Source organism: Eschscholzia californica, unplaced genomic scaffold (genome assembly GCF_041429995.1).
Source record: "Eschscholzia californica isolate CP2 unplaced genomic scaffold, dmEscCali1.0.p SCAF_4, whole genome shotgun sequence".
NCBI lineage: Eukaryota > Viridiplantae > Streptophyta > Magnoliopsida > Ranunculales > Papaveraceae > Eschscholzia > Eschscholzia californica.
The window spans coordinates 20,955,833-20,969,460 of record NW_028238461.1 but is presented as its reverse complement, the minus strand read 5'-3'; the positions used below and the strand labels follow the sequence as shown (position 1 = coordinate 20,969,460).

The 13,628-nt window shown below is 37.0% G+C and overlaps 1 protein-coding gene across 1 annotated transcript; it reads left to right on the top strand.

Moving 5' to 3' along the window:
- Window positions 1–419: 419 nt before the first annotated feature.
- LOC147543580 (germin-like protein 8-14) lies at window positions 420–1,413 on the top strand. The gene has a single exon (XM_086637787.1). It carries the CDS (start codon window positions 550–552, stop codon window positions 1,174–1,176), a length of 627 nt encoding a protein of 208 aa, XP_086493913.1. The 5' UTR covers window positions 420–549; the 3' UTR covers window positions 1,177–1,413.
- The last annotated feature ends 12,215 nt before the right edge of the window (window positions 1,414–13,628 follow it).

Here is a 13,628-nt window from a genome sequence, read left to right as displayed (position 1 = left end):
TAATGACATATTTCGTTTCTGAGTTTGACGATTCAAACCGAGCCAAAATTGGCTCCCATTCCAACAAAAACCTTACCAGAAATGTCACCTCACTCAAGTAGTTTAGAGAAGTGGAGAAAACAAAGCCATGTGAGAGACTCATTAAATTAATAGTACTCGTTATCTTACCCAACCTTCAAACATTTAGGGTTGAAATTCATTCTCATGTCTAAATAGGACAAGAAGTACCATTTCTTGCTTTAATTGGTCTCAACATCTTATACAACAAAGTCAAGTATAGTTTGTTTTTATTCTCATTTCCCTTGAGACACATCTAGGAGATATGGGAAACTCCAGCCCTGATTGAATGTGATTTGACAAAGAGATAGAGAAAATTACTTATAAGATGGAGATATTGCAAACCACTAAAAAAAATCTCTAGATTTACTAAATTCGAGCTTGCACCTCGGCCTGGGACGTGTATAAGTATCACAAAACTAGCTACTAACTAAGCCATACCTCAAAAGTCATTACTAGAGTAACTAGTATCACTAATAAAGTGTTACGAGGATGTATAATTTTGTCTTCTGCCTCTTTCCACTTCTATTCTCCTACTCTAAAGCTGCCGATTTCTGCGTGGCTGACCTAAAATCAGCCGAAACTCCGACCGGATACCCCTGCAAGCCGACTAGTAAAGTCACTGTTGATGATTTTGTGTTCCATGGCAATGCGTCTGCAAGTACAACAAATAACATCTTCAAGGCTACAATTACACCTGCATTTATTCGACAATTTCCGGGCTTAAACGAATTAGGGTTAGGTTTGGCTAGGTTAGATATAGCTTCAGGTGGTGTAGTACCATTTCATACTCATCCTGGTGCTAATGAAATACTAACAGTTTATCAAGGTTTACTTTCTGCAGGTTTTGTTTCATCTTCGTCAAACAAAGTTTATGTTAAAACCCTAAAAACAGGAGATGTCATGGTTTTTCCTAAAGGGTTATTGCATTTCCATGTCAATGTTGGAGAGTCTCCAGCAGTTGCTGTTGCTACTTTTAGTAGTCCTGAACCTGGTCTTCAGATTCTTGATCATGCTCTTTTTGGTAATGACTTTCCTTCTGAATTAATTGATAAGACTACATTTCTTGATGATGATCAAGTTAAGAAGCTCAAGAAATTCTTCCATGGATCTGGTTAATTAATGATGGATCAATTTGCATTGTTTATTACTTCCACTAGTTGTTTGCTTTATGTATGTCTCTTTTCTTGTTCTTTAGGGTTGTGAGGGTATGAGTTCCTTGTATATGTACAATCTAAAGTATTGTCAAGTGATATTATTTGCAACATTGATTGAGTTTTGGTTGATGATTGTTTAGTATTTGTAATTTTCTTTTCCTTTTTTGTTAAGAGCAAATAACATAAACTAAATTAAGCATTATGTTGTTACAAGGGTAGTTGTGGACGATAATTGGCGGAACAAATTTCCACATCCGCTCTTTATTATCTCTTCTTGCCCATTTCGCTAAGATGTCTGCTAATTGAATACAATTACGAAGAATATAATTGAAGTGCATAGAAGTAATTTAGCTTTTAATATGTTGATCTTCTTCACTTTCGCCTTTGTTTCCCGTTCCAATACCACCTTCGGACCTTGAAGATGATAAACCAAATTTTGGTTGTCGTCTTCTATAATTGAATAATTCATGTTTTGCTGCTTTTCCCATTGAATGGCACTTAAAATTTCATTTGCTTCACTTTCTTCACCCGGCTTTCAGAATCTTTGTACTCATTGTTACAAATTGAGCTTATGGACTATATATAATGGATATACCAATGTTGCCAAATTTAAAGGTGAAGGATATAACCACAAAGGATACACCAATTTTAATTTTAGAATCTCTGTGCTCCTTTTTACAAAATGAGCTTGACTATAATGCTTGGGCCCAAAAGGAACGAATGATCTCTTGAGCTATAATAATAATATTATCTGAAATTCGATGATTCGAGAAAAAAGTTGATTGAAATGGAGAAATTATCTCGCTCAGAAGGGGTTTAAATCTATCCACCAAAATCTTGGTGTAAGCTTATAAGTGTTATTTAAGAGACTTATCCGCCTAAAGTCGGTTGGCGATTGAGGACTACTCATTTGTCCAAAATCATAGGATCAATGGGTCAAAAAACGAAAGATAATTTGAAATATGATTTAGATCCTCTAGGAGTAACTGTTGGTTTTCGTGGTTCTCTTTAATATAATAAATACTTCAACTTTCTGTTTAACCAAAACAGAGTACAACCACTTGGTTTTTATTACCTTCTGATAAAGAAAAAGTTATCTTCTCTAATCTAATTGAAAAGAGATGAAAAACAGTGATTATCAAAATGATACATTATCTTCTCGGATATATATATATATATATATATATCCGAGTCGAGGATACCTCTGTCCTTAAGACAATTTTCACCCTGTATATGAGTCCCAACAGTAATGGTGTAAGTCTCCCAGGATAAAACGGATTACCTATCAAGTTAAAGATGGTACCTCTTAGTTATGATAGTCTGACGAACTTTGTAAGCAATACAAACTTCTGAACAACGATCCTTAAACTCTAATGCTTGAAAATGAATGCTCAGAAATACTAAAAAATTAATGATTTGTTTGCTGAATTCTCATGGTATTTATAGGGGTATTGACACCACTTCGTATGGGTGCCTATAGATGAATGGATGCTTCCCAACAGTCATATTTGACTGTTGGTTTTCGGGTGCCATATTGACCGTCAGATCTTAACAGATCTATTAAGATCTCGCGCATTGAACACCCACGGTTAGATCATCAACGGATCTATCTTAAGAGCGTCAAATATCCTGGCCGTCAGATCAAATCTATGACCGTAAAATCCAAGGCTCCAATCGCTCCTCGTGACGATGCGTACGTACAAAGTGCAAAGTGCGTGAAGGCGCCTCTAAAAGTGCCCAATGCGCCCATTCGCCCACGCCACGCGTGCATGGTTTGCGTGGTGCAAACCACGCGTGCATGGTTTGCGTGGTGCAAACCACGCGAAGCACCTTTCCATTTCAAAGAACATACCGTAAATATATGGAAGAGTTTATATAAGGAAATAAAACTTCTCCAACATTATAAATGTGGTAGTAAACTCTAAATCCCGGTTTAAAGTTAATGGTACCCATACCAAACTAATTTGGTAATAACTCATTTGTACGGAATCGGATTTGGACAAAATTTAGGTCTAACTTCAAGAGATTGACGAGACGAATCCAACGAGACGTCTTGCTCGAGATTCTGATGAATATAGGTACCTCAAATTAAAGAAAAACCGGTACAGCTGCTTTTGAGCTAGGTACCGATTCCAACAATCCCCCACATGAATGATTATTACATGTTTTCGAAAATCACAGCAAACTGACTGACCTTACTATGCTAATGCAGTCAGACAGAAGTTCATATGCGAAATTTCACTGCATCAGAAGAGGTGGCTTTTGGCTTTGAACCTTTTCTAGTGAAAAACTACATGGCTTACAACGACAACAGTGAACTATAAGTCTTGAAGTGAGTTCTGGTCACTGTAAACCAATATAGCTATCACACTGCTAGTTTCTTACTTACGTAAGTTCTCGGTGTTGTTCTTTTCGGTCTTGAACGATCCCGGATTCTTGCGTGTTACTAGAGAATTCAACCTAAAACGATATTCTCATAGAACCGGCCACAGTTCTCGCACATATAGGTTTTTCCTACTTAAGTATCCTGCTATACCTTTACTTTTAGAATTTATTCTTAGTCTTATCGGAATTATTAAAAGCTTTCAAGCTTAATCTCTTTAATACAGGCGACACTAATATCATCCTAGGCATGGTAAAGAGATATGCTCTCTTTCAGTGTCACTTTCGAGTCAGGATATAACTTCAGTTGCCCTTTGAACCTAGATCGTGGGATCTCCAGTCTTCTAGGTAAGGTTTCATCATGCCTTTAGTCATTTTCTTTAGGTAGCATCCCCATTCCTTTTGACGAAGCAATTACAAGACCTCTAGATAAGTAACCCCTTAGTAAAAGGATCGGCTAGGTTATCTTTGGATTTCGCATAGTCAATTATTATGACTCCCTCAGTGAGTTATTGTTGTACGGTGTTATGTCGTCTACGAATGTGTCGTGACTTACCATTATACATCTTACTATGTGCTTGTGCAATCGCAGCTTGGTTATCACAATGTACATTGATTGCAGGCACTGGCTTAGGCCATAAAGGTATATCTTCTAAAATTGTCTTAGCCATTCAGCTTCTTCTGCAGCTTTATCCAATACAATAAACTCTGAATCCATTATTGATCTAACAATGCATGTTTGCTTAGAAGATTTCCAAGAGATGGCCGACCCTCCAAGCATGAATACATAGCCACTAGTTGACTTTATATCATCGGTATCTGATATCCAATTTGCATCACAATATCCTTCAAGTACTTCTGTGTACTTAGTGTAATGGAGTCCGTACTCCTTTGTATGTCGTAGATATCATAATAGCCTGGTTGTAGCAATCCAGTGTGTCTCATCTGAATTACTTGTGAATCTGCTCAATTTGCTAACTGAGAGAGCTAAGTCTGGTCGAGCACAATTCATGAGATACATAAGGCTGCCTATAATCCTTGAGTATTCTAATTGTCTTACTCCAGTTTTGTTACTCTTTTTAAGATGAATACTTGGATCTAATGGAGTCCTTGCTATCCTGTCGTCATTTTTACTGAACCTTTCCAAAATCTTCTCAACATAGTGAGATTGGGACAAACTAATCCCTTCAGCTGTCTTGGTAAGTTTTATGCCAAGAATGACTTCAGCTTTTCCTAGATCTTTCATATCAAAGTTTTTGGAATGCATTAGTTGTGTTAATGACATCTAAATTATTTCCAGTAATTAACATATCATCTACATACAAACATAATATGACACATCCTTTTGTAGTGCTCTTAGTGTAGACACATTTGTCACACATTAATTTTCAACCCATTTGATAGTAAAGTATTATCAAAATTTAAGTGCCACTGCTAAGGAGCTTGTTTAAGCCCATACAATGATTTTACTAATCTGCACACCTTCTCTTGTTGTCCAGGAACCACAAACCATTCAGGTTGTTTCATATAGATCTCTTCATCGAGATTTCCGTTTAAGAAGGTTGCTTTTACATCCATTTGGTGAATTTCCAAATTATATAAGCATGATATAGCTACTAACACTCTTATGGAGGTGATTCGACTAACAGGAGAATAAGTATCAAAATAATCCAACCCTTCCTTTTGTCCGAATCCTTGTGCGACGAGTCGTGCCTTATATTTTTTGATAGATCCATCGGTTTTTAATTTCTTCTTAAAAACCCATTTACATCCTAAAGGCTTACCACCAGGTGGAAGATCCACTACCTCCCAAGTATGGTTTTGCATGATGGATTCTATCTCACTGTTCACGGCTTCTTTCCAAAATGGAGCTTCTGGAGTAGTCATAGCTTCTGTAAATGTTTGAGGTTCTCCTTCAATCATGAAGGTGACAAAATCAGGACCAAAGGTCTTTTGTACATTTGTCCTTTTACTCTTTCGAGGTTCAATTTCTTGTTCTTTAATTTCTGTCTCATCTTCTTTAGATGTTTCTGAAATTTGATCACTTTGATCTTTGTTTCTCTTCTTAGTTTCACATTGTATTTCCCGATTCTGTTTATATGGAAAGATATGCTCAAAGAACTCTGCATCTCTATATTCCATAATGGTGTTTACATGTATATCTATTATATCTGATTTGTGAACCAGGAAACGATAGGCACCACTATTAACTGTTGGTCCTATGTAAATAAAATCTACAGTTTTAGGTCTTATCTTAACCTTCTTAGGAGGGGGAACTAGTACCTTAGCAAGGCACCCCCACACTTTTGTGTACTTACAAGATGGTTTTCTTCCTTTCCACAACTCATAAGGAATGTTTCCTGTTTTCCTATGTGGTAACTTATTTAATAAATGGTTGGCTGTTAAGATAGCCTCCCCCCACAAGTTCTGAGGTAAACCAGAACTCAACAACATTGCATTCATCATTTCTTTCAAAGTTCTGTTTTTACGCTCAGCAATCCCATTTTGTTGAGGATTGTATGGAGCGGTTGTTTGATGAATGATTCCATTCTTTGCACATATTTCAGCAAAAGGAGATTCATATTTTCCTCCTCTATCACTTCTAATTGCCTTAATCTTTTTATTAAGCTGATTTTCCACTTCTGTTTTATAAAGCTCAAATTTTTGAATTGCTTCATCTTTACTTCTTAATAAGTAAACATAACAAAATCTTGTGGAATCATCTATGAAAATGATGAATATTTCTTTCTTCCTTTTGTTTGAACCATTTTTAAATCACAAATATCAGTGTGAATTAATTCTAAAGGTTCTGTGTTTATTTCAACTGATTTAAAAGAAGGCTTAGTCATTTTTGACTCTACATATGTGGGGCACTTCTTTCTAGATTCAAGTTCAAATTTGGGTATTAGGTTCATATTCATTAATTTCTTTATTGAATTTAAATTCACATGTCCTAATCTCTTATGCCAAATTTCAGAAGAAGATTCAACAATATAAGCAGAACTCATAGCTTTATTATTAATAATGTTCGATGCCTTAGGCATTACAGTTGTTACATTTAGTTTAAATTGACCCCCCTGACATGTATCCCTAATTTCCCAGACATATTATTTTTGGACAGTACAAAATTATCTGCCATAAATAAAGTTTAAACCCATTTTTACTAAGGAGATATCCGGATACTAGATTCTTCCTTACATCTGGAGCATGGTACACATCAGTCATGGTTACTTCTTTTCCAGAAGTAAACTTCAACACCACCTTTCCTTTGCTTTGGACTTTGGCGGTTGAGTCATTAGCCATAAACAGGTTATCTTCATTGTCTACTTCTTTATAAGTGGTGAACATGCTTCGATCAGAACAAATATGGCGAGTAGACCCTGTATCTACCCACCATTCTCTCATGTTACCAATGAGATTAACTTCAGAGACAACAACACATAGGTTCATGTTTTCAAATTTCCGAACCACATCAACGACCATGTCTTCATTATCAGTAACAAGAGCACATAAATTCTGAAGTTCTGAATCTTCAATAAGTAAAGTTTGATTCTTCACTTTGTTTGGTTTACTACTTGAATTAGAAGACCAACAGTCCTTTGCAAAGTGCTTTGGTTTTCCACAAGTAAAACAACCATTAGAATTTTTCTTCCTTTTGGTCTTACCATTTGATTTGGTTGACCGTTTCCTTTTATTAGCCTTGTTTGGTTTTGTTTCATCCACATTAACATTGGAGATTTTTTCATTTTTCCTTTCAGCACTTCGACTATCTTCTTTAATCCTTAATTTGAGGATTAGGTCTTCAAGACCCATATCTTTGTTCTTGTGTCGAAGATAGTTTTTGAAATCCTTCCAACCTAGAGGGAGTTTTTCTATCATAGCACGAACTTGAAAGGCCTCATTAGTAATCATATTTTTCTGCCTTCAACTCTTGTAACAACATTTGAAGTTCTTGTACTTGTAACATAACTGGTTTAGAATCATAAGAATCTACCAACAATGAATTTTTTCATACCCGCTGTCTCTGTTTTATATTTGTTGATGAGGGTATTCCATAATTCCTTAGAGGTTTCTATAATATAATAAATATTATAAACACTGTCATCAAGAGAATTTAGTATGTAATTCTTACAGAGAAAATCACTATGCTTCCATGCCTCCACGGTAGATACATTCTAAATGTCACCATCCTCATTTAGGATAGGTTTTTCTTCAAAAAGATATTTAACCAACCCGAGAGTGGTTAAATAAAACAGCATCTTCTGCTGCCAACGTTTGAAATCAATCCCCTTGAGCTTTTCTGGTTTCTCAGCATGGTTCGAGGATGAAGCATTAACACGAAGAGTTTCAACATTTGTTGCCATTTCACTTTCTCTCTCTTATCACAGAAACAAAGTAAGTTAATATTTTAAGAACCAGAAAACTAATTAAATAAATTGTCTTAAGATTGTTGGTTTTCGTGGTTCTCTTTAAAATAATAAATACTTCAACTTTTTGTTTAAACAAAACAGAGTACAACCACTTGGTTTTTATTTTCTTCTGATAAAGAAAAAGTTGTCTTCTCTAATCTAATTGAAAAGAGATGAAAACAGTGATTATCAAAATGAAAAGTAATATATACACACACATATATATATATATATATATATATATATATATATATATATATATATATATATCCGAGTCGAGGATACCTCTATCCTTAAGACAATTTACACCCTGTGTATTAGTACCAACAGTAATGGTGTATGTCTCCCAGGATAAAACGGATTACCTATCAAGGTAAAGATGGTACCTCTTAGTTATGATAGTCTGACGAACTTTGTAAGCAATACAAACTTCTAAACAACGATCCTTAAACTCTAATGCTTGAAAATGAATGCTTAGAAATGCTAAAAAATTAATGATTTGTTTGTGGAATTCTAATGGTATTTATAGGGGTATTGACACCATTTCGTATGGGTGCCTATAGATGAATGGATGCTTCCCAACAGTCATATTTGACTGTTGGTTTTCGGGTGCCATGTTGACCGTCAGATCTTAACGGATCAATTAAGATCTCGCGCATTGAACACCCACGGTTAGATCATCAACAGATCTATCTTAAGAGCGCCAAATATCCTGACCGTCAGATCAAATCTATGACCGTAAAATCTAAGGCTCCAATCGCTCCTCGCGACGATGCGTACGTGGATCTATCTTAAGAGCGCCAAATATCCTGACTGTCAGATCAAATCTATGACCGTAAAATCCAAGGCTCCAATCGGTCCTCGCGACGATGCGTACGTGCAAAGTGCGAAGTGCATGCAGGCGTCTCTAAAGCGCCCAATGCGCCCTAAACTCCCACGCCACGCGTGGGTGGTTTGCGTGGTGCAAACCACGCGAAGCACCTTTCCATTTCAAGGAACATACCATAAATATATGGAAGAGTCTATATAAGGAAATAACGCGAAGCACCTTTCCATTTCAAGGAACATTCCATAAATATATGGAAGAGTCTATATAAGGAAATAAAACTTCTCCAACATCATAAATGTGGTACTAAACTCTAAATCCCGGTTTAGAGTTAATGGTACCCATACCAAACTAATTTGGTAATAACTCATCCATACGAAATCGGATTTGGACAAAATTTATGTCTAAATTCAAGATCTCGACGAGACGAATCCAAAAAGACGTCTTGCTCGAGATTCTGATGAATATAGGTACCTCAAATTAAGGAAAAACCGGCCCAGCTGCTTTTGAGCTAGGTACCGATTCCAACAGTAACTACTTCCTTATTTTTTTCTATCTTAGTACCTAACCTACCCTTTAATTAAAAAATTGTCCAAATTTCACTCTCTTTACCTTTCATTTTCTAAAACACTCAACTTAGTCTCCTTCTCTCTTTCATATGACCAAATGTTATTTCTCTCATCATCTCTCTTTCTTCGAAACTATCTCACTCCAAAATCCTCTTTCATAAGAATAAATCAAAAAAAAAAAGATTAGAAAATCCGTCTCGTTTCTCTCCCTAGAATTTGGTTTCACTATGTGTATCTTTATTGTAGCAAAAGATTATACTTTCTCTTAGCACTTTCTTGATTTTTAACACCATATTTACGTTTTGTAATCTTCTAACTTACATAGAAAATTGTTTATGTTTTTGCAACTTTGAACGAACGAGTTTGTTTAGAAGTCCCCGACACCTTCGAGTTTCTTGTTGCATTTCTTTGATTTTGCATAAATTTTGGCAACATTAACAACATTTTTTTAAACTCCGAAAAAATCCATCACAGTTTGCAAACATAATTACCTTGCCTGCACAATGACTTTAACTATATAGAAGTTTTAAATTTTATTCTTTTGCATCGATGTTTCGTATTCTTCAATTTTTATTTATTATGTAAATACACATTTTACCCGATCATCAAATGAATTTTAGCGAACACAATTTTACTGCCTCTTACATGAAATGAAAAATAACTAAGAAAGAGTCATGAGGTCCCCATGTAGGCCAACATTTATATCGATATACTCAAAGATATTTTTCTAATGGTTTGTGGCTTACGTCTAGGGTTTATGAATATTGTTTTAGGTTATAGTGTAGCTTTGTGATTTTTTGTAGATACAAAAAAATGTTGCTAGAGTTCCAACAGTTGTGTAGACATCTTTTTGTTGTTTCTAGAATTTCGGTCCAACCATGTAATAATAGCTTCAGTTTTTCCCCTCTGATGTGTATATGAAGATACTTAAAGTTATTGCCTTGACGGTTTGTGACTTAGCGTCTATTCTTAATGTATATATTTAGGTTATATTCTATCTTGGTGATTTTATATGGAAACTTAAAAATTGTTGCTAGAATCCAAAACGTTTTGTCAACATCGTTTGTGGTGCTTCTAGCATTTACATGATATGTTCTAGCATTTTTCATGAACTCTCAACATGTTTAACGTATTTCACGACATTTGTACTAACACTTAGAACAATTAAATTTAAGAGAAACTAATTACAACATAATCCATTACAACACAATTCTTTACCGCAACTACTAACTTAAAGATTTTGGGCCATTTATCCTTCCGTTCATCCAAGAATAGACAAGTTAATTCAACCCTCTTCTTCTACGCTTGTATTGTTGAATCTTCGGCTAGCATCCCGTTTGGAAAATTTTTATAGTTAGATTAGACCATAAGTTCCTCCATATGCAAAATCACATACAACCATAATCTAGTCTATCTATTATATTAAAACAACTCAGTCGGTTATCCAGGGGATAAGTCTGACCGTCCATTATTTCTGTGGTTTTCGCATCTAACGGATGAAATTATTCTAAAATCTTCAATGGTAAAGGTTTGTGTAATTAAATTCCCTAAGAGAGGTTATTTTGGTCATTTGCACAAAAAACCTCCCACTTTCTCTGGCTTCACACGAACCCAACTTCGTCTCTCCCCCTCTACCCGACCAGAGGCGGAGCCAGAAATTAACTGAGGGACGGGCTAAAAAGTGAAGTACATATAGCCTTTCAAATTTAAGCTTTCGAACTTATAATTAACTGAACAAGTTTGCAAAAGAAAATATGATCTATATAATATTAGAATAACTACATTATATATATGTATATCGGCAAAATAACTACCATAAATCTATCTATGTACGATAGATATGTACACCAAAAAAGAGCAAAAAATATCAAAAAAAGAAGTCGTCGATACCACGACATCAATATATACCAACGATCAATATCTAATTAGGAAATCAATATATAATGTATAATGTATAAGATAACCAACACACCATTATTCAAACAATTTCCAATCAATTTTAGGGTTAGTTTTTATAATCCACATTCCACAATTTCACACCTAAGTATTGTGTTTTTATTCTATAAACTATAAAGAAGAAGTTCATAGTTATTGTATCATTGATCAACTAGTTTCACTTTCAATCTTCCATAATTTTTTAATTTCAAACTAGGGTTTGAAAAGATTAAAAAAATTAGGAACTTACTTGATGAGTGATGATCTAAGAGCATAGAAGAAATATAAACACTTGATTTGTAGTCTCCATTTCTAGATTGAGTAACACTCCAAAGCCAAGAGCAAAAGGGCAATGAAAATATCAATTGGATATTTGGGTTTTTTTACCCCTTTCCATTCGTGAGTAGTGGTGTTCAAAAGGCCGGGCCGGGTCAGCCCGGCCCGCCATGTAACAGGCCAGGCCGGGTTGCGGGCCAGACCTAGACAACCCGGGTTGGTAAGGTCCCGGTGTCACGGCCTTTTCTCTCGATAGGCGTCGTGCGGCACTTGTGCGCGCTTTCGGGACAAGTCAGCCAACAAAGTAATATTCCAAACAACCAACGATAGCTACAAAAGAAGGCAACAAGATATTATTGATAGATAATGAGAGCTTACAAGGAAAGACAAGCATATGACTAAAGAAGCTTCCTAAAGTCTAGGGAAGCTTATGGCTCTTCGGTTGCCCACTATCTGGAAGGTAGGGGTCTTCCACTCAAAGTTTACCATCCATTCCCCTACATAGTGCAAAATATATGTTTCACCTATCCTCACAAGGAAACATCAATGCTTTCAACCAAGCATACTCCTTTGTTGGAAATAAAGACATCTACGTCCCCGTGCCAAGGGAAGCTACCTAAGGAAGCTACCTATATACAAGGCACCTTACTATGCACGCTCAAGACATATGCCGGCCTAGCGCAAGGCATAATTTACACTTATTACAATGCATAAAAGTAAAAGACATGTCCCTTGGCAATACCAACATGGCTTGACAAAAAGGGACATGAGAGACTCCCCCACTTGTTATGTCGTCGTCCTCGACGACTTCGCTGCCAAGTACTCCACGATTTTTTCTGCATGGTCGAGCAAGGAGCTGGCGCGTTCCCAACTGGCTTCGGCTTCTGGCAGGTTCTTCCACTTGACTAAGTACTCGATCTCTGGTGGCGAATTGTGATGAGCTTGAGCACGGCGAACAGCTACTATCTTCTGCACCTCCTTGGTTAGCTGGAGCTCCGGTCTTGGATTAGATCTCTGCTGGTTGGCACGTTGGGGATCCGCCTGATCCTGGTAGAACGGCTTCAGGTTGCTGGCATGGAAGACAGGATGGTGGTTCTGCATATACCTCGGGAGTTGTACTTTGAACGAAACCTTTCCAACACGAGCAATGATGGGAAAGGGGCCTCGTACCGCCTCACCAAGTTTCGGTGTAGCTTCTTCACGAACCGAGAAGTATCCCTGTTGATCTTCACGAGCACCAAGTCACCTACTTTGAAGTTGTGTGGTCTCCGGTTCTCATCTGCGAACTTCTTCATGCGTGCTGCTGCTTTCTCCAGGTGTGCTTTGGCTATTTCTGCTGTCCGTTGCTATTCCTTAGCAAAAGTGAATGCCCGTGGGCTAGTACCTGTATAACCTGTTGCAACCGTGTGGGGAGTTAACGGTCGCTGCCCTGTTACCAGCTCGAATGGTGTCTTGCAGGTAGAAGAACTCTCCTGCAAATTGAAACAGAACTGAGCTACGTCCAATAGATTCACCCAATTCTGCTGGTTGGCACTGACAAAGTGCCTAAGGTATTCTTCAAGAAGAGCGTTGAAACGCTCCGTCTGGCCGTCTGTCTGCGGATGATTACTTGTCGAGAAGTTCAGTTGTGACCCTAAGAGTTTCATGAGCTCGGTCCAAAACCGCCCTGTAAATCTGGCATCACGATCGCTGATAATAGTCTGGGGCACACCCCAATATTTCACTACGTGCTTCAAGAACAAGAACGCCACTTCTTCCGCAGTACACTGAGCAGGTGCTGGAATAAAGGTTGCATACTTCGAGAAACGATCAATCACCACCATAATAGAAGTATACTCCCCCACTTTTGGCAAGCCACTAATGAAATCCATAGATACACTCTCCCATGGACGCTGCACCACCGGCAATGGCTCCAAAAGTCCCAAAGGTTTCTTCCGCATCACCTTATCCTGCTGACAAATGAGGCAAGTCTGCACATACTCTTCAACTTGCTTCCTCATGTTCGGCTAGTAATATG